A 24,418-nucleotide genomic window follows, 5' to 3' on the forward strand; every position below is an offset into this window, starting at 1 on the left:
AGTCAGAACAAACTAATTAACAATAACAAAATGGAAGATTTGGAATTCAATCTAATTCGATATCTTCTTTATAAAGATAGGTCTCGGTCAAACATTCATAGAAAAACATAAAAATAAAATAAAATCTGAGCAAACATGTAACTTGTCCTTTTCAAGGACGATTGCAAACTCATGCAGATTAACTTGTGAGCAGCCACAGCAGCACGAGAGCAGTTACAGCAGACAGGTCAAAGGGCAAAATATTGCCAACACTCAAATAAGGGGCCAGCTGGCACTCCTAACCTAAAAGCATAAGCTGCAAGTTCAGAGAAAGTCACAAGGTCACTATCTGTAGCCATTAGACAGGATTGTAAAGAAGTTAAATGAAGAAGGGATTAAAATAATGACTTTGCCAAATGGATTAAGAAATCGGTATGGTAAGTAAATCATTGCAGTTAATGCCAATAATCTGTTAAAACAATGGAAAAGGGAAAAAAGTCAGAAGGAGAAAAGTAAAATTATCAAGTTATTCAATTGCTTTATTAATATCAATTAAATATGGCTTAGGAGGAGTACATTCTTACTTGATTATTGGTGGTGCTCAATCTGCTATCACCCGTTCTCACTGACCTACATTGACTCTTGGTAAAGCAATGTCTTGATTTTAAACTTCACAATCTTATTTTCAAATCCCTCCTTGGCCTTGCCCCTCCCTATTTCTGTACTCTCCACCGGCCCCACAACCTTTCAAAATATCTGTGCTCCTCTAATTCTGGCTCTTGTGCATTCCGAATTATATATTGGTGGCCATGCCTTCAGCTGTGTAGCTCTGGAATTCCCTCTACACCTCCCTGCTACTCCACCTCAATTTCTTCCTTTAAGACAATCCTTAAAATCTACTTCTTTGGCCTCCTTTGATCATCTGACCTAACATCTATCTCTTTCTGTGGCTCTGTGTCATAATTTGTTTTAGAACGCTCCTGTGAAGCACCTTGGGAGGTCTCATTTCATTAAAGGTGTTGTTGTAAACCTGAAAATATAAAATCTTGTGTGTAAACCCCTTTCAGACACTTATCAGTCATTTTAAGGGAAATGATTGTTTTTTTCTTGTGTTTTCTTGTTTTACAGAATAGATTTATGGAATCCTGCAGCAAAGGAGGTGGTCATTTGGCCCATCATGCCTGTGCTAGCTCTTTGAAAAAACTACCCAATTAATCCCCCCTACCCTGTTGCTTGTCTATGGCCCCGAAATGTTTTCCTCTTCAAAATATAATTGCTTACAATTTACAACAAAATGCTTTTTGCTGTGTAAAACCAGGACATAGCAGTCTTGTCTCACTCCTTCAATTACCTGACTTTAATTGCGTCACCGAACCACTTCGTGATTTACCTTATTTTCTACCTTCATGATTCAACCTTGGTGATGCTTTTTATTATAGGCCTTGCTATGGATCGAGGTTTCTTGGTTAAAGAAACAATTTATATAGCAAATCCAAAATACCTCATTGGATGAATGAAAGACAAAATAATTAAATGTTAACCTTGGCTCAGAGGTAGCACTCTTGCCTCTGAGTCAAAAGGTTGAGAGTTCACAGTCCCATGTACTCCATGAGACTTGATCACATAATCTAGGTTAACACTTCAATGAAGCACTGAGGGAATGTTGCACTTTTGGAGGTGCGTCTTTCAGCTGCAACGCCAAACCAAAGCCTGTCTGCCCTCTCAAGTGGGCTCAAAAGATCCTTGGTATTACCTTCAAAGAACAGCAGAGGAGTTCTCCCTGGTGTTCAGGTGATTACTTATCCTACGACCAACATCCAAAACAGACCACCCGGTTATTTTCCCACTGCTGCCTACCAGACCCAGATATGTTCTTAGTTCTGATATTTCTTAGTTCTGATGAAGAGTCATACGGACTCAAAACGTCAACTGTATTCCTCCCCGCTCATGCTATCAGACCTGCTGAGTTTTTCCAGGTATTTTTGTTTTTGTTGTAGATTTCCAGCATCCGCAGTATTTTGGTTTTATCCTGATATGTTCTTGCTGCCTATTCTTTAGGCAATGACTATGAAACACAATTCTTGTTGCTATTATTAAGGTGTGAATTGGAAAGTGAGTATTCACAGGCTATTCCCCATGTGAGGCATCATTGCCATGGCCTCTCTTCACTTAATTTCCAGCACAAGTTATTGGATCTCAGAAGAAAAAACTAGTAAAACTTGGGAAGTGACTGGCACTGGTCTAAAACAGAGTTCCATTTTAAGGTCTAAAGCTAAAGACTAGGTCAGACCAGTACAAGGTTTACTGGTTTTTCCTTCTGGAATAGAATTCAAATCAAAGGCTTGGAATCACAGAATGGTTACATCACAGGAGGAGGCCATTCAGCCAGTCGTGTCTGTGCTAGCTCTCTGTAAAAATACAACACAGTTAGTCTCACTGTCTATTTTTCCCCATAGCCTCGCAAATGTTTAACTTCAGATAATTATTCAATTCCCTTCTGAAAACCATGATTGAATCTGCCTTCACCATACTCTCAGGCAGTGTACTTCAGATCCTAACTACTCGCTGCATAAAAAAGAGATTTTCCTCCTGCATGCTTCTGGTTCTTTTGATAATCACCTTAAATTGTGGTCCTCTGACCCTTCCACCAATGGGAACGATGCTTCTCTATCTACTCTGTCATGATCGCTCATGATTTTTAACATCGCTATCAAATCCCCTCTCAACTTTCTCTTCTCTAAGGAGAATGGGTCCAGCTTCGGCAGCATATTGAAATAACCTAGTATGATTAAATTAATTCGCATGATGGTTATGTTACTGGATACTACAATCCAGAGGCTTGGAATAATCCAGAGAACATGAGTTCAAATCCCACTATTCCTTCAGTTGAAACAAACTGGAAATAAAAAGTTGGTATCAGTAAGAGTGAGAGTGACCATGAAACTGTTGAACTGAAATGTACTTCAGGGAAGAATACCCGAGACCTTTACCTACACAGTCAACATGGTCGGCTTAACTACTCTCTAAAGTAACTCAGTTGTTTAAATTGGCACCTTCTTCAGGGAGGTCGGAAATCATTTCTGGTGTGCTATCAATGCCCACGTCCCAAGAATGAATAACACACAACAACAACAACCACCAACATTTCTATAGAGCCTTTAGCTTAAAATGTTCCAAGGTGCTTCACAGGAGTGTAATTAAATAAAATTTGACACTGAGCCATGTCAGCAGATATTAGACAAATGATCTAAAGCTTGGTCATTGGTAGTTTTAAGGAATGTCTTAAAGGAGGAGAGAAAGACAGAGTGGTTCAGAGAGGGAATTCAAGAGTTTAAGATCTAGTTAGCTCATAGCACGGCCACCAATGGTTGAGAGATTTCATTTTGGGCTATGTAAGACATAAGAATTGGAAAAGCACAGAAATATATATAAAATCAGGAAGCTTCCTAGCTTGATCCTGAGATTACAGCAAGTTGATTGCTCGCAGTCTGGCGATGATAAAGACGCTACAGCTAGTGTTCCCATTCCTGATCACTAGACAACAATAGCTCCAACTGTTTTAGATTATTTTCTTCAAGTTCCATTGAGGTACCAATAGCTTTTCCAGTGAGATCCACCCCCCCCCCCCCGCGCCCCGCCCCCCACCTCCCCCCCCGCCACCGCCCACCCACCACTCAGGCCACTAACCCTAACAGAGGTGTTTGAAGAAGAATGGCAACATGTAGAAGGGTCAGGGTATACCAGAGGTGTTCTGTTCTCATCATAGGTACCTACTAGCCACATCTGGAAATGGAGCATAGCAGACGGTTAGTGGATGCTCTTACTCCCAAAAGAAACTGACACAGCAAACACAATGGGATCACTGTGACGTATGATGCCTGACTATAGGTGGTGTTAAAAGCTTCCTCAAAAACACCCCCATCATGGTAAGCATATCATGCTGTCAGAGGTATTGCATGAGAGAGGGTATGCTAAGATGATCAGCAGCCAGCATTGCCTAATTTGTTACATCTGTCAAGATACTGGCAACTGTAAGCACAGCCCTTGTGACACGAAGCCAGAACAGCCATGGAGAATTATATTACTGGGTGCAATCAGCAGATAGCCAGATGCAGCATGGGTCTGACACAGGTAGTAACAACAACGATCTGTGGTTGCCTTCAATCTATCTTCACTTGCTCTCATCTATACTGCAATGTTAGGTTCTGGGGATAGTGGCAAGATGTAGCAAAAGGCCAACCTACCTAGATCCACATTATACAGCATTACCTCCATTTCAACAGTCAACAAACACAGGGTCAGATAATGAGCTGTAGCATCATCTGCCTGCACCTTTGGTTTTCTTTCACTTACATTTTGCCTACCACTTCTTAATCCTCTTTTATCATATTGATATGTTGATAGTGTGAGATGACGTAAACAGAACGGGAGGAGGCTCTCTGGAGCATAATGGTTTGTTTCTATGCCATAAATTCTATGCAACTATCTTCTGTTTCAGCCTTGGAATAGACTCAATAGGTTTCAGAGGCTTATCCTTTAATTGTTCCCATTTCTACAGACAAGTTTGTGCCTCCATAAATAGTATGGCTCCTGAATATGTCCAAAGCTGCACTTGGAACTACGCTAATAAGCTAACTTCAGAACACTGAACAGCCAGTAACCTGTGTGATTAAAACCTGCTTTGAACCATTCCGAACTGTGCCTATAGAAAAGATGGGTTATAGTGTGTTGTTTGCAGTTTTAAGAAGACTATATCAAGAAACATAATGATTACATTTGATCTACACTGGGCCAGATAAGCAGCAAAGAAGTTTGGAAAAGCTTATAAAAGAATAGAAATCTTCAGGAAAATTTGGTCCTATTTCTTGCTATTGGCAATTTCAGTGTTTAACAAACCATACAACATGTATGATCAAGCTCTTGTTCAGGAAGTAGTGGAGAAAAGGTTATGAGAATTTTTTGTACTGAGAGAATGCCTTTCAACAAACAATGACGGAAGCAATATCCATATTTGCTTCTTAAAAGTTAGTATATAAATATTAGCACAGTGCAAAACCTTGCAGGATTTGAGGAGAGTTCAATGCCAGGCTCCATTCTCTGCATCATCCAGCTGTCAGTTGTCTACAACCATATCACTGGAGCAGCACACAAATTGTTAGTGCTTAAGGCAGATTCTAACGTTTATACTCGAAATGCAAGAGCTGCTGCGGCTGTAGCTCAACGTTTGGAAATTGCATACAGAGCACCAGTTGTGAAGCTTCACATAAAACTGTGAATGCCTGTGGGGCATTCTTCTAGACAGTATTATTTCCTGGAACTCTGACTCTTTTATGCAGCATTCACTGACTGAAGCAGAGTGCTAGACCACGTATTAAGCAATGGACAATCACCTCGGGCTTGCCAGTTGACCTCTAAGCTTAATTTCACCAAGTCTCCCTGATGTCAGCAACAACCAGGTTTGTTGCAAGAAATCGGTTGTTACAATTGCCTATAACTTAATCTTATTTTGCCACTCATTAGCCAAAGATAAATACTGACAAGCATGTATGTTTCTGGGCATGAAAGCAATTTTACTTTCAAAAATTATATATTTTGAATTGCTGCGAGAATCAAAATGTTCGTTAATCTGTAACCAAGATATACCACTTATTTTAATAAACTTGCAAAGTGGTTGATGAAGTGCTCTGTTACACCATTATTTGACAATTTCTGTGCAGTTGTTCAGTTTCAGCACAAATCACTCATTGATCCCTGGGACAATCATCATACGAATCAGGAAGGGTTATAATGGAAATGAGAAAATAGTTCTAACCTCAACCTCCTTCTTGTTTAATATTCTAGTTTGTGCTGTTATATGTTAATCACTTTTAATTCATTTCAATCTATTTCCACACATATTGTGTGTGTGTGTGTGTATATATATATATATATATATATATCTATCACATGCAAATATGCACTACTCCATAGGTTACATTCTCCTTCATTCTAGAAAAACAGATTCAATATTTGGCATATTTATTTGTACAAAAATGGTTTTTTGAACAGGAATTTTAACCCTAATGAACCTTAAACTATTGATATCTTACATGAAGTCTCATTAGGTAACCAGATACCACAGCAACTGCGCCTGAAGATTAAGTCAAATTCCATTTTAGTGAATTTTGTGTTTTTTTAAACCTGTGAAGTTGGAATACAAATTTCAAAACTGGCCTTGCCCACATTAGTATGCAAATTGGATATCTTGTAAAGGAATTTGTGCACATTAGATACTTCTTACTTTTATAGAGAAACATAATATTCTTACCTCCTATAGGTGCAGCAAAACAACAGCCAACTCCTACAGCACAGGCAGCTGCCAGCATCTCAATGTTTCTAGATTCATTCTAAAAGCAAAGTAAACAAAGCTGTGATTAAAACAGGCTGCTTTCTGCCCATTGGCAATGAGATGGGATTGTCATTGTTTAAAAGAACTGGGACATTTTACATAATATAGTGCTAGCATGTTTTAAACAAATCAATAAAGTGAACAAGATGAAAAATATTTTAAGGCACACTGAAAATGGAGGAGAACCAGAAAGAAAAATCATATTTATTGAAATGAGGCAGTAGTGCCAACAGAAGCTTTCAGAGAGATGTCTGGAAGATTTTGCAATGAACGAGTTTCAGGTCAGTTTGACAGACATCCTGTAGCTCCATCTCTTTATAAACTGTTAGGGCGGGAAAATTTCTTTCAGCCTGCTTCCTCTCTCAGGATGACAGTATTTATGCTCCTACAACTGCCACTCCACCAGTGCCCATCCTGTTGCCTCTCAGCCAGCCAGCGCAGACTGCAGGCACCCATGCTGACATGGTGCATTCCAAAGCAGAGATCTCAAAGCCCATGGATACTTAAGGTCATCATCAGTTTCTGCCAGTGAAAGTCCGCAGCTTTCCACTAGCCAAATGTGTAGTAGTGCATAGGAACACCAGGACAGGCAAGGGCACCCACAGGATATGCACTAAACTCATTGCACTAGTGTGAATAATGTGATAGCCCATGTGCTTTTCCTATAGTTCATGTTGGGGTGACAGTCCATTTATGAACTGTGTTTCTCTGGAAGGTGATTTCTCGTAAAAGGGAACTTTCTTCCAGTAACTGATCATGTGACCAAGCTGCCTAGGAGATAACCAAAGTTAAAAAAGTGTAAATAAGAAGTTAATTACAAGGTGGAGTAGATTCCTATGGGCGTGCTTCTGTTTTCAAGTAGTTTTGTTTACTTTAGAAAAGCTGGATATAGGGAAAATTTCTTTTAAGCCAAATTCAGTTGAAATCCTGTGTGCTAGCTAAATAGTTTAAATTATTTGATAATTGAAGGACTCTACCAACAGGGAGTTAGACTTCTGCAATAGCCAAGCTCAAAAGAGAAAGAAGTCCCCAGATGCAAGACTCCAAAATTAAAGCACATTAGAACCAAGAGAGTTCTGACCCGTGGTGGCTACATTTGAGATGGTAGCAATGCCTATATTGAATTGGGCATCTACAACCATGGAATGGTTGGAGCTGATTTGAATGAACAACTTTACTGGAAGTAAGCAGAAAGCCAAAGAAATCCCAACCCTTATACAAATCTTTGAAACAGTACTCAGACAAAATGGTTAATCTTCCAATTTCTTAAAAGTAGCTGACGACTTTTTGGGGGGGTGTAAGTTAAATGGGTGTAGAAGGAAATTTGGTTTAGATTATAAGTAACTGTGCTCACTGTACTTACAATACCTTTAACATACTGACTATTTAGTTACTAGTATTCACGTTCTTTGATTTTTGTGCAGTAAAATTCTTCTGTTTTAAACAGTGAATCTAGTGGCTTAATTCTTGAGTAAATAACTGGGTTTTAGGGTTTCCAAAATAATAATAATAATGAAACAACATTACTGGTCTCTATGAAATTGTAACAATAGCCCACTTTGCTTGTATAAATGGCTATGTTGTTTGATAAAGACATTTTGGCAAGATTTTTTGGTGGTTTTGATTGCAGGATCTTGGCTGTGATCTGATGCCTCAGATGAATAGGAAGGTGGCATATGGTGGAACAATGGTAGTGAAGGGATACCATTCCTAAGGGAACCAGTGCCTGAGTCAACATTCACGGGCACCCTGTCAGGAGCAAAGGCATTCCAAATGCCACCTCCTCCCACGGTGCAGAGCTTCCCCACTCGGTAGCCTATACGACATCCCCTTGTTGTCATAATAATGTGACTTGTGGGCATGAGTGATATCAATCTGTAATTTTCTCAGCTATCAAACATATATTGAACTATTTAAAAAGGATTTAAAAAAAAAACACAAGCAATGACACTGAATTAAGATGGCTGCCACAAGCCACCCGATGTCTGGTATTACCAATTGATTCGTTTTCTGGAAGGTTCCAATGTGGAGTGCAATTAAGGCAAAGCCAAACACCCTCATGAAATTTTACACCTGCTGATGCCAAGAGCTACTTCAAAGATTTACAGAAACTGTACAGGATCTCATATTTGCATTTCTATAAGGCTACTTCTCAAGCAGAGACAGGAAGTCTCGCAGGAAAATAGCTATATGGAAAGGCATTCTCCCAAACCCATCAAGTTTGATGATGGATCATTCAGAAGATAATGGCTAGGACATTATAGGCCATGGAACACAAACCACAGCCTGTTCAGATATCAGCAAAGCAAATACTTTCTGAAATCATGTTGGGCAAAGAGATCATGTAACTGGAGTAACCATTTTCTGAATATCTTTTAAAGCAGTATGCAAGCTGCTAAGCAGTAGTCTGGAAAAGCTGCCAGTGAAGCAATATCAAGCTCCCTTCTCTTCTTTCCCAAGTTCAGGATATCGCTATACCATTTAAAATCCAGCACAGGGATGGAGAACTTCCATTGAAAGGAACTTCAGGTGCAAAATATCATCAACTTCTTGAAAAGACAGATTATATTTTGAAAAGCAATTGTCTCCAGCAATTGTAGTTTTACACAGGTTACAACTCTGGAATTTGAAGATTACTACGGAGAGAAATCTGCCACAGCCACAGATACCAGCAAAGGCCTCATAAAAGTGAACTCTGTTTTTCTTTTACCTTTGTGCATTGAACTTTAACTTGGCTAAGAAAGCAACCTCCTACTGTATATCTTGTAATTTTGCAGGTTTTTGTATGTGTATGTGTTGCAAAGGTCGGGATTGGATTTATCTTTTTAAGTATTTTTATATCTTTACCTGGTCGGGTTTTTGACTCATTAAAAACGAACCCATTTTTTTCGTAAACTCAAGAAAGCTGACCAGGCTAGTTTCTTAGCAACCAGTATGTAAATGGTTAAGCATAGACGCTGGGTGGAATTTTCCGTGCCTTCTGGCGGCAGGCGTGATAGGTGGTGTGAGATGACATTATGGCGCGATTGGTTTCACGATGATGGGAAGGCAGGTTGCGACTGTCCGCCTAGCCTGCTGACAGCGGGCCACGTTTCCCGCCATTGGTTGTCGGGAACCTCATTGTAATACATCAGCATATCATTATCAGGCTATCCCGCCAGGCCTTTGCAGTCCCGGTAGATCATCCTAGGGGAGGTGGTGGCATAGTGGTATTGTTGCTGGACTACTGTTCCAGAGACCCAGGGTAATGCTCTGGGGACCCGGGTTTGAATCCCACCACAGCAAATGGTGAAATACGAATTCAATGAAAATCTGGAATTAAGAGTCTGATGATGACCACAAAACCGTTGCCGATTGTCAGAAATACCCATCTGGTTCACTAATATCCTATAGGGAAGGAGATCTGATGCCCTGACCTGGTCTGGCCTACATGTAACTCCAGGCCCACAGCAATGTGGTTGACTCTTAAATGCCCTATGAACAGGGCAATTAGGGATCCATCCAAATGGTGGCCAGCGCTCTCCAGGAAGTGTTAAGGGGCTGTCACATGTAACCAGGACAGGTTCTTATTACACCTATGCTAACCCCACGTGTCTCTTTTTCGTCCTGCAGGAGTACATCAAGATCTTGGAGCCTGGTGAACTAGCTGTATGCCTAATGGCGTGCAGAGAGTGAAGACGAAGAAGGCTCCGAGGAGCAGCAACCTCAGGAAGGAGGGGCGACTAGGGCTCCCGCACACGCCGCCCAAGAGCCACAGTGAGCCGTCGCAGGCCAGTGCCTAGCAACACCCAGGGTCTATTGATACCACCTTTCATTCCTGCAGCTGACTGAGAATCAGTCAAAGACTGCAAATGACTACAGAACTGGTCGTTCACATCTGCCACTTACTGCAGGATTTGGCGCCACAGGGACATGGAGTGCATTCACTGCCAGTGGCTGTGAAAGTAACTGTGGCGCTCAATTTCTATGTCAGTGGCTCCTTTCAGGAATTGAAGGGGAACCTCTGTGGGATCTCTCAAGCCGCCAACCACAAATTATTCATGAGGTCACAGAAGTCATCTTTGCAACGGCTTACAATTTTGTGCATTTTGCCTGGGACCAGAACAGCCAGGATTCAAGAGCGAAAAAAAATATATATAAACAAAAAAACCGCGGATGCTGGAAATCCAAAACAAAAACAGAATTACCTGGAAAAACTCAGCAGGTCTGGCAGCATCGGCGGAGAAGAAAAGAGTTGACGTTTCGAGTCCTCATGACCCTTCGACAGAACTTGAGTTCGAGTCCAAGAAAGAGTTGAAATATAAGCTGGTTTAAGGTGTGTGTGTGGGGGGCGGAGAGATAGAGAGAGAGAGAGGTGGAGGGGGGGGTGGTGTGGTTGTAGGGACAAACAAGCAGTGATAGAAGCAGATCATCTGCTTCTATCACTGCTTGTTTGTCCCTACAACCACACCACCCCCCCCTCCACCTCTCTCTCTCTCTCTATCTCTCCGCCCCCCACACACACACCTTAAACCAGCTTATATTTCAACTCTTTCTTGGACTCGAACTCAAGTTCTGTCGAAGGGTCATGAGGACTCGAAACGTCAACTCTTTTCTTCTCCGCCGATGCTGCCAGACCTGCTGAGTTTTTCCAGGTAATTCTGTTTTTGTTTAGGATTCAAGAGCGATTGAATTCACCCAGATCTTGGGTTTCCCACAGGTGTAGGGTGTGATCGACTGCGCTCAGGTGGCGCTTAGATCTCCATCACAACACAGGGTGGACTACATCAACAACAAGGGCTTTCATTCACTGAATGTGCAGCTGGTGGGTGACCACCATAAGCACATCCTGCAACTTTATGGTGGGGCTGGCCCCCAACTCTTCAGCAACTGTGACCAGTGATGCTGTGCTCCAGCACTGAAGGCGGACAAAGCTACTTCTAAAGTTTCATGGCTGTGTCTCTATGATATGACCCTGATCACAAGGCGCAAGCAAGCTGCCCTCGGCCAGACAAGAGTTAGACATTCTCAGAGACTGTGTGAAGATTTATGGAGTGTCTTCAATGCAAGTCATCGTCCTCTTGCAATCGAGCGACTATTAGGCCTCCACCACATCTCCATGACAGGAGCATTCTCACAGAGGGTATTCACGCTGTCACATGCCAGACTGGAGTCAAACATTCACAAATGTGAGGCGCGGAACTACGGGGTCACCTCACTGCATGTCGCCATCATTCTCCACAAATCTAGCAGCTATGAGGGCCTCCTGAGCACACCTGCCTCGTCTGCATTCTGCCACCAGTCTGTGACCTCTCCCTGCTGTTGTGTGCTAGCTTGTCCTGCATGAATAGAGATGGAGAGAGTGTAAGCAGGATGCCTGCCAGTCCAGATGACAAGTATGCCTGGCCTGTGTGGGTGGTGAGTGGTTCCTTGGACGGGATGAGGACAATGACAGTGAGTGTAAGAGTATGAATGGTGATGTCTCTTGAACTGCAGTGATTGGGGGCCCTGTGGATGTGAGCTGGGCTCGTGAGTGTGTGTGTTGAGAGTGATGAAAAGAGTGACTTGCCCTGTCGAAACAGAGATCATCATTCATCCTCTTGCGGCACTGGGTGGCTGTCCTCTGCTGAAGGGCGTCGGCACTGACCACCGCTGCCACCGTCTCCCAAGCTGGATTGATCACATTGCTGCCCATCCTGCGGCCAGAGTGGGGTAGAGGACATCCCAGTGGGCTTCCATGGCATCCAAAAGTCGCTCGAGGGAGGCTGTCATTAAACCAGGGGGCTGCAGTCTTCTTCAGTTTCAGGGCCATGTCTTCCATGCAGCAGTGGTGGTCTGGAAGCACTGAGATATGTGCTTGTGGCTGGACTTTAAACACGGCACCCGATGTGATGCAGCGGTGGAGTAATGGCAGGCGGGTGAATGAGAGCCTACCCGCCATAGTGCAAATTTGGGAAAATTCCACCCATTGAGTAAATACCTTCATCCTTACAAGTTCACAGAAAAAGCCCTGTTACAGTCAGACTTGGGAGTCATTTTTACTTCTCCTTACGTGGCCGTAACACTGTAATGCTACAGTCCCAAAGGTACTGCAACTACAGCTATTGCAACCTTTTTGTGGACAGGTCACCAGATCTTCTGCTCTCACTCAGCAACATTCCCATCAAGTCACCACAACATCTCCACAAACATTTCACAGTTGTTGCAAGGTTATGGGGGTAAAACAGGGGAGTGGGGCTAGGGATGCTCTTTCAGAAAGCCAATGCAGACTCGATGAGCCAAATGGCCTCCATCTGCACTGTAAAGATACTGTGAACATCAACAGGATACCATTCTTGCCTCCCTTTTGGAGCTGACTGGAACTCACTTGTAATTTCATCAGAAATTTTACTGTAACAGAAGTTAGTTGAGATCGACTCAATGGGATTGAACTTCTAGCCCTTCATCCCCTTTCAGCTTGATCAACCTACTTGCATGTATTAATCAAGAAGTTAAAGACTATCTTTCTGAATAAAGCAGCCATCTGTAACAAACAGATTCCTGTGACTGAGTATAATTTAGTTTATTCAGAACTATTGTCAGATTTTCAAGGACAACTATCATTAGATTCAGCTAATACTCAGTAACTTACAATCACCTAACTGCAGACACATACCCAGGAAGGGTGTCAAAGCTTCATTATAGGTAAACTACAACACTATAAAAAGAATTACAAACCTACAATTTCCATTATAGATGAGATTTGTAGTATGTGCTTAGAAGCTTTGCAAACGTATCGAGATGTTGTCCAAAAATATAATGATGGATGATACTTTGTATATTTCCTCCCAGACAAGCGTGATCAGAGCATAAAGTAAACATCCAGTGTGTAAGATCGAGAAAACCCAGGCACAAGTGTATGGCACATATAATTATGCTCTGCCTAGATGACAGGCAATCAAGTCAAATGTGCTGAGGTGCATCTCGTAAGTACCATAGGGTGGAGCATGTAATGTGGGGAATTGACCCAATGCTACTGAACAAAGAGCAGCCTAAGCAATGCCAAAGAAGCACTGGAGGCCACTCAAAATTGACAGGTAGGATTTATAAGGAAATGTTGTGGAGCTAGAAGGGGGATAAATGCTCCTCCTGCCCCCACAGATATTGGCTCAACCACTGCAGTCCTCCTCAGACATCACCTCCCCCATTCAACATAACTCGACTGGCTTATCTCCATGTAGGATCTTTTGGAATTTCATTCTCCCAGTCCTGCTGGGAAGTTTCAAAGGCAGGACAATTCACCACAAATATGATAATCAGGCCCTGCATCAAGATGCTCATGCCTCTGACCATTTCCATTGGTTGGGCTAACTCTGCCACATCATGTGTTTATATTTAATATTGCAGTGTAATACTATCCAAGCAAGCATGTTTTGTACCATTCAATTTTAGATATTTGGCAAAAGAATAACGAGGAAATGGAAAGTATATCCACGAGAAACATGAAGTTGTACTTCAAAAGGTCTGAGTTATGGTCTACGTTATTTACAATGATAAGAACATATGAACATAAGAAATAAGTGCAGGAGTAGGCCATTCGGCTTCTCAAGCCTGCCCCGCCATTCAATGAGATCATGGCTGATTTGCTCCAGGCCTCAACTCCTCTTTTGTGCCAGCTCCTCATAGTCTTCAACTCCCCGGTATTTCATCTATCTACCCCCTCTTTAAATATTTTCAGTGATCCAGCCTCCACAACTCTCTGGATGTTAATAACTTTTGTGTGCATTTATGTATATTCTCGTCTGTAAAACATGTTCCTGGTGTGCATGGAAAATCGTTGTCAATTGATTTTGCAGAGTTGTGATTTTTCTTTATGTCATTCATGAGATATGGGCATCGCAGGCTAGGCCAGCATTTGTTATCCAAACCTAATTGCCATTGAGAGGGTAATGGTGAGCCATCTTCTTGAACTGCTACAGTCCACAGTGCTGTTAGGAGGGGAATTCCAGGATTTTGTCCCAGCAACAATGACGGAACAGCGATATATTTCCAAGTCAAAGTGGTGAGTGGTTTGTCGGGGAACTTCCAAGTGGTGGTGTTCCCATGTGTCTGCTACCAGTGTTTTTCTAGACGGTAGCAGTCATGAGTTTGGAAGGTGCTGCCTAAGGAACCTTGGTGAGTTCCAACTTGTAGGTGGTACACACTGCTTCCACTGTGCATTGGTGCTGGAGGGAGTGAATGTTTGTGGATGGCGTGCAAGTCAAGTGGGCTGATTTGTCCTGGATGGTGTCAAGCTGCTTGAGTGTTGTTAGCATTGCACTCATCCCGGCAAGTAATGAGTATTCCATCACATTCCTGACTTGTGCCTTGTAGATGGTGGATAGGCTTTGGTGAGTCAGGAGTGACTCATCACAGAATTCCTAGCCTCTGACCTGCTCTTGCAGCCACAGTATTTATATGGCTAGTCCTGTTCAGTTTCTGGTCAATGATATTCCCTCCCTGGATGTTGGTAGTGGCAGATTCAGCAATGGTAATGCCATTGAATGTCAAAGGACAATTGTTAGATTCTCTCCTGTCAGAAATGGTGATTGCCTGGCACTTGTGTGGTTCGAACGTTACTTGTCACTTGTCAGTCCAAGCCTGGTATTGTCCAGGTCAAAAACAGAATTACCTGGAAAAACTCAGCAGGTCTGGCAGCATCGGCAGAGAAGAAAAGAGTTGACATTTCGAGTCCCCATGACCTTCATTGTCCAGGTCTTGCAGCATTTGGAAATGCACTGCTGGTGATGGTAGTTGTTTGAAGTCTGTGCTCAAATATGGTGAGTCTTCACTCCAGAAAGCTAGTTTGTGAAGAATAGAACTGGAGCCAATCCTTACACATTTTTATATTTATTTACAGAGTTACACCTTCCTAACTCAACAACTACAATTTTAGTCTCTGTCTATTTATAAAGGCTCAGGTGAAACCCTAGTTAATGCTTACCATCTGCATACAACTGAACAATATTCATTTACAATTAACAGTGGGACTATCTATTGCTGCTCAGAGAAGCCCCAGTCTGTCTGCATAACTATATGTTCAGACCAGTGATTGATGTAACCTGGTTGCTCAGCTGTGGACACCCATTGCATAAATCTTATAACTGTCTCATAATATGGGAAGAAAGAGGAGAATGGAAAAACTCAGGGACAAATAGGAATACATAACATATGGATTTTTAGGAGAGAATTCTTTCTCATAGATCAGCTAACCTATAAATCTTCTGACTAGCTTTCTCAATCCCTTCTGCAAATGTGGGCAGTATTTAATAGAGCCGACTGAAGTCTCATCCACCAGCTGGAGAGCCAGCTCGGGCTCCACCCTGCCTCTTTTTGGGAAAGCCGGCCACATCATGTGCTATTCAGGCACGTGACAGGCCAACGGCAGGCATTCTCCTGGGATCAAGGACCCCGGGGACAAAAGTCCCACCCACCAAGAGCTACTAGCTAATCAGAAGCCAGCAGCTCTATTGAACGGCTGCGCCTCGTGTGAGGCAGTGGCTGCTGCCAGTATGACACCCACCCAAGGCCTAGTATTGTCGCTGGATCCAACGTCACAGGTGTGTGGTGGCAGGAGTTGGGGGAAGGGGGTGGCTCTCAGCGCCCTACCCACTTTCTTGATGCCAGGTTCTTCAAACAGACACTGAATGCCTTTGAATAAGTGTCCGCCCCCTCCACCACTACCCCTTGCCGGGAGCCCCCAAACAACTGCGCACAGGTTTGTTTATCGTGCTCCCTGAATGGCAGGAGCAATGCCCGCCGCTGGGTTTAATACCAACGGTGGTGAGATGAGGTCCTTAAGTGGGCCTTCCAGCTACAGACATCATCAGGATGGAGGCAGGAAGGTGGAGGGGCTGCCACGCTCCTGCTGATTAAACATGCCTCCCATCCCACCACAACACCAAACTCGCCATGAGGGAGGGCATTAAGAACCACCCTGTCTTGCAAATTTATGTTCAACAATCTTCGCTAGTAACTTGCTCTACAACTCTTGTCATTTGGGTGAAATTCCATGGCCTTTCTTACTCCTTACTTCACAACTTTTAAATGTTGTTGCCAGTTTTTGAACCTGTCGACACATTGAGTTCTGTCGAAGGGTCATGAGGACTCGAAACGTCAACTCTTTTCTTCTCCGCCGATGCTGCCAGACCTGCTGAGTTTTTCCAGGTAATTCTGTTTTTGTTTTGGATTTCCAGCATCCGCAGTTTTTTTGTTTTTAGACACATTGAACAATTTGCCTGGATCTACTTTGTCATTTCTTCTTAATCCTCAGTTAGGAAACTTCTAAATTTTCTCTTTTCCAAAAGAAACAACTCCAACTTTGTTAAACTTTCTTCTTAATTTAAACTTTTTATTCCCAGAATCATCTCTGTTGCCTTCAGGGCAATAATTTTCTTCCTATGAATAAGTTAATCCTGTGATGCACGCAGCTTTCTAAACAGGAAAACAGAAACAACACAATCCCTCAATTAATACTTGGGGCTGAATATTTAGTCAGAGGTTGGGATTCTAACACTGGGTGAATTTCTAGATTTCCGACCTCGCCCAAGATGATTTTTGATGAACGGCCAATAGGGAGCAGGGTGTATGTGCTCACCATCCAATTAAGGATGGCTGGTGGGCTCCCAAAGCTGGAGGGCCAATAGGAGGTCCTAGAATAATGACACACCGCAACCCCACTGTCTGAGGTGGAATCTACCAACGGAGGGGGAGAAATAGAAGAGATTTTTTAAAATTTTGAGCCGTAAAAAGGCCACAGCTGCCAGGGTATCACCATGGAGGGGCAACCGTCCACTGGGCAGCCAGCAGCTCCAGTTGTGGAACAGAAGGTGCCTTGGTTTCTTGAGGTAGATGGAGCATTGGCAACATCCACTCCCACCTAGCATCCCCCCCGTCTGCTACGTGGAAGCCACTTCCATCACTTGTTTCAGTTCTAGTAGGGTTCCAGCATACCAACTGGAAAATTCCAGTGGACTTCTGCTGAGTCACCTTAAAAGGCCCTTTAATTGACCCAATAGGCTACCTGCTGAAGTGGGCATGTAGCCATTACAAACAACCCTCACCATGATCATCCCAGAATGAAAATGACCTGGAGGCAAGATCATGAAAGGAAACTGGCACGCTGGCCAGTGGTGAGAAATTACAGGCCTGCCTGCCTCTGTGGTCATTAATAAATTTAGCCCTTGTTCTCTGAATTAACCCGATAGATTTTCTTACTTGCCTTTTTAATTGCAGTTTTAAATATTGGAATTATGCATAATAGATTTGACAATTATATAACAGATAACAATTGTTAACGATTATATAAAAATTCTAGAATCCCTAGAATCTCATTTTGGATTTTCTAAAACAATATTCCTCTTTTAGTACCTTGCTCTCACTGATTATTTAACACCTACCCACATTGAACCCCAACACCTGTTGTTCCAGTTATCTAAAAGATTGAAATCATTCCAAATCTGGTTCGTTGCTTCTCATCATTTGCTCAGTCTACTATTCTCTCACCTCCAAACCTAGAAATTCTGAGTCTATGTATTATAAAGGCCAGTTACAGGCAGACATACCTGTCCACTGAACTTACTGCCTATGACACAATGTTGTCTTTCAAGGCCTACAGAACAAATGAGGGCCAGAACAAAGGGACAGAAAGCTGCAATAAGTTGCTTCATAGGTCAACCTCAGAACCATTAAAACTATTTCTTGGGACCTGGAGTTACTTCCTACCTGGTTGCCATAGGATGTGGCAGTATTGGGGTCAGAAAATCAGTAGGGAAACAGGCTCCATTTTCAGGTGGAGGGGGAAAAGAGAGGCCAGCAGTGGAGCTGGGGAAATAGATGTGAATGTTAAATGGAAATGGGCAGCCGAGCTTTTAAATGAGATGATGGTTGTGAAGAACGGAGAAGGTTAACCAGGGGAATAGTTGAATCTGATGGTGACAAAGGCATGGATGAGATTTTCAACAGCAGATGGGCTCAGACTGAAGCAGAGATAAGCTTTCACTCTGTCAATTTCAGCTCATCCAAAACACTGCTGCCTGGGTTAATTCTGTTTATGGTCTCATTCTCGGCTGTTTCTGTAACCTCCTCCATTTGGCTGATTCTGGCCTTGTGTACATTTTGTGTATAATCCCCTCTCCCCTTCCCCAGCACTGGCTGCCTTGAGCCACCCACACCCCCCTCATTCCAGAATTCCCTCTCTAAACCCCTCTGCCACTTCACTTCTCTCTCCTCCTTGAACGTCTTCTACAAAGTCTACCTCTTTGAGCAAGTTTTTGGTCACCCTACCTAAAATCTCTTTTTTTGGCTCAACAATAAATTATGTTTCTGTTATTTGGTTACAAAGGTAAGCCAAGTCTTCCACTATTCTATGTAAGACCAGAACTATTGAAAACTACTTGCGGTGAAAAGGAATAGAGAGTTATCGCGTCCCATGAAGTACAGTATGGAAACCATTTTGTATTTTTTGTTAAAGGAATGTAACCAGCCTCCTGGTCACTATGACGTGGCTGAAATCATGTCCAGTCAGCCAAGTTTTACAACAGGCGGGCAATCCACTTCGCCAGATTATTGCCCAGAAGGTGAAAATAAAAATTTATCCCGATATCTCTATAATTGTGATAACAAAACATACGGATCCAAACCATTTCTTTTTATACCTTTGTTCAAATATTGACTAAGTCAGTACATTGCACAATGGAGTCCAGTGCTCTCTGAATTCAGAAGCTGTTGTGTGTTAACTAAAACATTCAAACTTATTGCTCGCTGGGAATCTGTTCAAGCTTCCCACATTGATATTCAATGCTAAGGATATTATAAAAACAAGACTGTAAAGGGTGAAGCACCTAAAGATAGGTGCTTGGTTTATGGAATAGTCATTCTTCAGGTTGCAGGTAGAACAACTAATTTGTGCTCATGAGTGCACCTTTATTGTGATGGCAAGAGTGTTGCCAGGGAACATTTTGAGGGGTTACATCATGCTATTTTTCTTCATAGACTAAATTTATGACAGAAAATAGGTCATATGTTTCATGATGATTTATACTATCTCTAATTCCAAAAATATTGGTTCCAATTAGGGAAATAATTAAGCCTCGTTTTGCACTCCAATGATTTGAAGCACTGATTCACTGGCTCAGCATTCTATGAGGTAATGCTGTATGGTGTCACTGCAGGAATATGGGGTTGAATTTCTGTTGGAGCTGTCCTGGTCTCCTGTCATAACTTCAGTGGAAACTCCAGAACAGCAGCAGCATACGTCGCCATTTCCACCACTTTTTTATTTATTCTTTCACGGGATGTGGGCTGCACTGGCTAGCCCAGCATTTATTGCCCATCCACAACTGCCCTTGAGAAGCTGGTGGTGAGTGGCCTTCCTGAACTGTTGCAGCTGTAGGGTGGTTTAGGTACACCCATAGTATTGTTACTTATCCAATGTTTCAGCTAATCTTCGACCGAAGATATGCCAGAAGATCAAAAGAACCACTGCAGAAATTCCAGGATTACAACACCCAATACTGGGCAAAGCAGAGTCATAGGAAAAACATAGAACAGACTCAGATGCTTTGAAAATCACAATCTGCATGTAATATGGTGCTATGCATGGAAGGTCACAATTATACCAGATTGAACCATTTCTTCATGATCTTGCAATCTGTCAAACGTATGCAGCACTCACACATACAAGCAGAATACTAGTATTATTCTTTCCTGTATATTTTACGTATTTTAATATTTTTTGCATTTCTACCCATTCCAGCTCTCACTTCACTAGAATTGTTAAAATGTACTGAATAATACCCTTCCCACATGAGCTTCTGCTAAATTCATTTAAATCTCTCAGCAATCCTGGTTGCCTCACATTATACTCTCTCAGCCACTCATCTGTTTCAATCTCTCATCCCATTGCATCAAATAGTAACATCCCTGAACTCTTGTAATTAGCTGTAGAAGAGATTATTCTGAATAAATAGACAATATTCTTACATGTCTAAAAGCAAAAATATGCATCCTATATAGATCTTAAATATAGCAATTTCTCCTATACGGTGACAGATTTAATGTTTCGTGTTCCATTTAACCTCAGTATGTGCAGTGGTAAGCTTGTGCTTGTTCCTACACCAGGTTGGGTATTTTATATGACTGGAAATTATATTCTAATGTGCTGTTGGGGGGAATAATTAATGCCAAAGACACACATTTTTAGATTGCATTCAAGAAGGATGATTAGACACGCTGGTGAATTAAAGTTTAATTCTTTCCCAATTTCTCCTTAGCCACTGATTAATAAATTCCAGATCCATGGCACTAGCTTTCAGTTGGAATTAAATCAGAGCCCAACCTCTTGTAGGTTATGAAATTGCATGGTTTGCCACATTAACTGTCTAGATTTTCCAGTTAATGTTATTTCAATATCTACGATAAACCATTTATTTTAATGCTGGCCTAAAAAAACCATTTGCACTGCAGTGTAGACCATCTCCTACTAAAAAAAAAAAATAAAAATTAGCAGTTCGTGCCATCACCTGTCAACTTAAAGAGGAAAATTAGAGCACACTATTACAATAATTAATCACATTAAAGTTTTGTTTTGCTATTTTGAAAGGAACGTTATGTGACTATTAGGAGATGAGGGAAATCTAATCCCAAATATTTCATTCAGAATATGCAGTCATTGCCCCGAGGTTCACATTCCTTGAATATCCTCCTGGCATTGGGACAGGCAATGCAAAATCATTATTTTGTGTAATCTACTTCTCTGATCCTAATGACTACATCCTGTCAATTCTCAAACATAGTATAAAACAGAAAAGAAGGTCAAAGAATTTTAATGAAAAGTTGATCCCACTGTATCCATCAACATAATGCTTGAAAACTGCAGCTCTGCAATTAAAATTCTGAGCAGTTCTGCAAAACCGAGTAAAGATAGGCACATTCTAAAGCAATTGTTCAAGCCCAGTGAAATGTTAGATGTAAGTAGCAGGTTATTTTTTTCCAAATTAAGGTGCTGTGATGCTATTTCACAGTCACTGTACAAACAAATATTAACAAGAGATTCATCTGATACTAACTTGCTGTAACCAAGCAACAGTATTCTGGAACTTGACGTGCAACATCATCAATTTTGCCGCCTTCTATATATGATTAATGTGATCAAAAATATTTTCTAATGATAGAAACTCTTAATAAGGGTTCTTTTATGACTAACCATATGGATGAAATAATGAGATTTTTTTTAAAGGACCTGTGTTGTTAGTCAATACATTCTCTTGTAGTTTTTACCAAGCTTGGCCTGTCCTGGCATTTCACAGCAACACTACACTGAAACAGGAACAATGGGTCCTGCTGCATGTTTGCAAAATGAGAACATTTTTTGCTTGTGCTGCGCTGGTTAATCACTGTAATGACTTCTGACCTGCCTATGCTTATTTTTGCAGGTTAGATTAAGGGCATTAATTCAATTTTCCACTTGTATGGGTCATTCCCCTTTAGATTGTATTCCTTGTGCATACCTTTCTTCTTAACTAAACAGTGCTTGCTTAAGTGTTCATGTGCTCAGTCTTAAAATTTCTTGTACTTCTGCACAAGCATTGACTTTTATAACTGGCACACCTTGGCTGATATTCTTCCAGTTTATTATTCTCTGCTGCCCGCCTGATCAGACTCTATGGGTTGAATTTTCCTCCCGTTTGGGCGGGGGGGGAGTTGATGGGTGGGCGCGTGCAGGTGCGCTTCCGATCGGCGCCCCCGGTCGGAGGTGCGGCACCATTTTACATGGGCAGGCAAATTAAGGCCCGCCTAGTGTGACGTCCACAGGGAAGCGCTATACGCTCCCTGTGCAGGCCGTGGGGGGATTCCTAAAATCGAGAGTGCACTCTTTTGTGCACATGTGCACGAAAAAGCGTACTCATCTCCCTGCAGCCTCAGGGAGATCAGTTCAAAATGTGAAAAAGCTCAAAATAGAAAAATAAAATTTCCCCAACATGTCCCCTCATGTGACAATGTCACATGAGTTGGGACATGTTCATAATTTCCAAAAAAAACTTTATTAAAATTATTAAAACCCTACATGAAACCTCATCCCGTCCGTGGATGAGGTTTTATGCTTTTTCTAGTTGCCACCGGGGCTCCTGGTCTGCCCGCCAACCTTGAGGTTGGACAGCTGATTTTGCTGCACCCCCGCCTTCCTAAAAATTTAAATGGGGCGCGGTGACATCAGGAGTTCTGCCCAAGGTCACCGTGCATCATTTTACGTGTCGGCGAGCGGGCCCCACCCCTGCTCACTGACGGTAAAATCCAGACCCATGAATTTCTATTTTCCTGTGTCACTTGATCTCCTTCACTCTTTTATTCTATGTATTAAACCAAAACACAGCTAAGAATTGTAACTAGTAGTACACTAGGCACTGCAATACTAAAGCAGTGAAAATTTTACCAACGAGAACTGTACATAGTCTTTCTTTATTTAAATGCAGATTATGGAAGACAGGGTTAGTCCAAGTTTAGTCATTATTAGATTAATGGTATAAACCATGTTGTGGGACAGCAATTACATAAGATCTAATGCTTTATACCATCATTGTTTATTGCATGGTCATTTTTCCAGGATTTGACATATTCTCTTACTCATTTATACATCTATTGCTGTGAAATTTCTCATTATGCATGCTTGGTTGAGAGCCCAGACATCCATTAGAGTACCAAAACACCTGTGCCCCAGAGAAAATGTTGTTTATTTGACAGCTCAGGCTCTCAGATCTTTGCTGTCAATTTCATAATGCTTACTTATACAAATTAAGTAGTTTTAAGGGTTTATGGGTTTTTTATTGATACTTTATAGGAATAGATGATTGACACATTTATTAGCTTGTAGTGAAATGACTTTTTTTCCAAAATAGTAGAAAGTTATGAATGGAATTACTTTTTTCAAAGCTTATCTTTACACATGCCACTATACACTATAGGGATCATTGTGTTTAGTGGGTCAGTGAACATGGCAGCACATAGCTTAGCATGGGGGAATGAGGGGCCATAGGGGATCGGGAATAGCAGGTCTTAGCATAGGCGGCATGAGGAGCACCTTTCGAATGCACATTTTAACACATTTAACTCCAACAGATTAGGATTCATGACTCCTCTGAGGGGCGATGAACCACAACTCTTTAAAAACTTGGCCCGACACAATGAAAATTGCAGAGAAGTAGGAGACGCCTATCCCCGCAATGGAACTGACCAGGTCGGGAGTGCCAAATGCAGGCATTTGGCAAAAACCAGCCCATACCCATTAAAAGGCACTCCCAAAAATCAGACAACCTGGGAATGGGGTTGGAAATCCCGGAATCGAGATCCACTGCCTTTTTAAAGGGCTCCCGAGTAATCTCAACTCGGTGCAAATCCAGGTTAATACTCCAGTTGAGACTGAACCAGTGTTTTATAAAGGTTCACCATAACTTCCTTTATATACCCATGCTCTGGTCAGCTCTCAAGGTGCTCCGGCTCTATGACATGCTGTTATGATGGTTCCCTATTTTATAAGTAGCTCCTCCTGCCATCTGCCAAATTCTTCTTCCTCCTTTCCGGCCCTAAAGACATTCGTTTAGGTTTCAAAAGATTTACAATTGCAGAAGTTCTAGGAGAGATAAGTGGAAAACAAAGAAGCACATGCAGAAGCAAGAGTGCACAACGGATGCAAATAAAACAGACCGTGACTTGTCTTGCTTCAATCAATACTTCTAAATATGTAAGAAATCTTACCTCATAAATCCCACCAAACAGTGACATGAATTTACTCAGCAATGCAGCACACATACTTGCAATGTGAACAAAAGGTCCCTGTAGATTAAAAGAAGAAAAAAAAGCGAGATATGAGTAGGATCGAGTCTATAAGCAAAGGTCAAAAATGAAAAATTATGAAAGGAAATATCAAGAAGGTGTTATGTCATTTGCAGCCACACTAAAAGCTGATGCCACATCACAAGCTAATGAACAGGAAAGTCAAGATGTTAGTGCAGCTTGAGGCAATTTCTTCAATACAGTATTCAGGTCTCTATAATTAAC

The 24,418-nt window shown here is 41.9% G+C and overlaps 1 protein-coding gene across 1 annotated transcript in view; it reads right to left on the bottom strand.

Moving 5' to 3' along the window:
* The window catches only part of LOC121269216 (chloride channel protein 2-like), a 611,614-nt gene that overhangs the window by 259,950 nt on the left and 327,246 nt on the right, over positions 1-24,418 (bottom strand). Inside the window, exons 6-7 of the mRNA XM_041173762.1 lie at positions 24,116-24,193; positions 6,287-6,365 (exon numbers count right to left, since the gene is read on the bottom strand). Of these exons, the coding sequence (XP_041029696.1) occupies positions 6,287-6,365; positions 24,116-24,193 (157 nt within the window). The remainder of the gene's footprint in view (positions 1-6,286; positions 6,366-24,115; positions 24,194-24,418) is intronic.

Source organism: Carcharodon carcharias, chromosome 2, assembly GCF_017639515.1.
Source record: "Carcharodon carcharias isolate sCarCar2 chromosome 2, sCarCar2.pri, whole genome shotgun sequence".
Lineage (NCBI taxonomy): Eukaryota > Metazoa > Chordata > Chondrichthyes > Lamniformes > Lamnidae > Carcharodon > Carcharodon carcharias.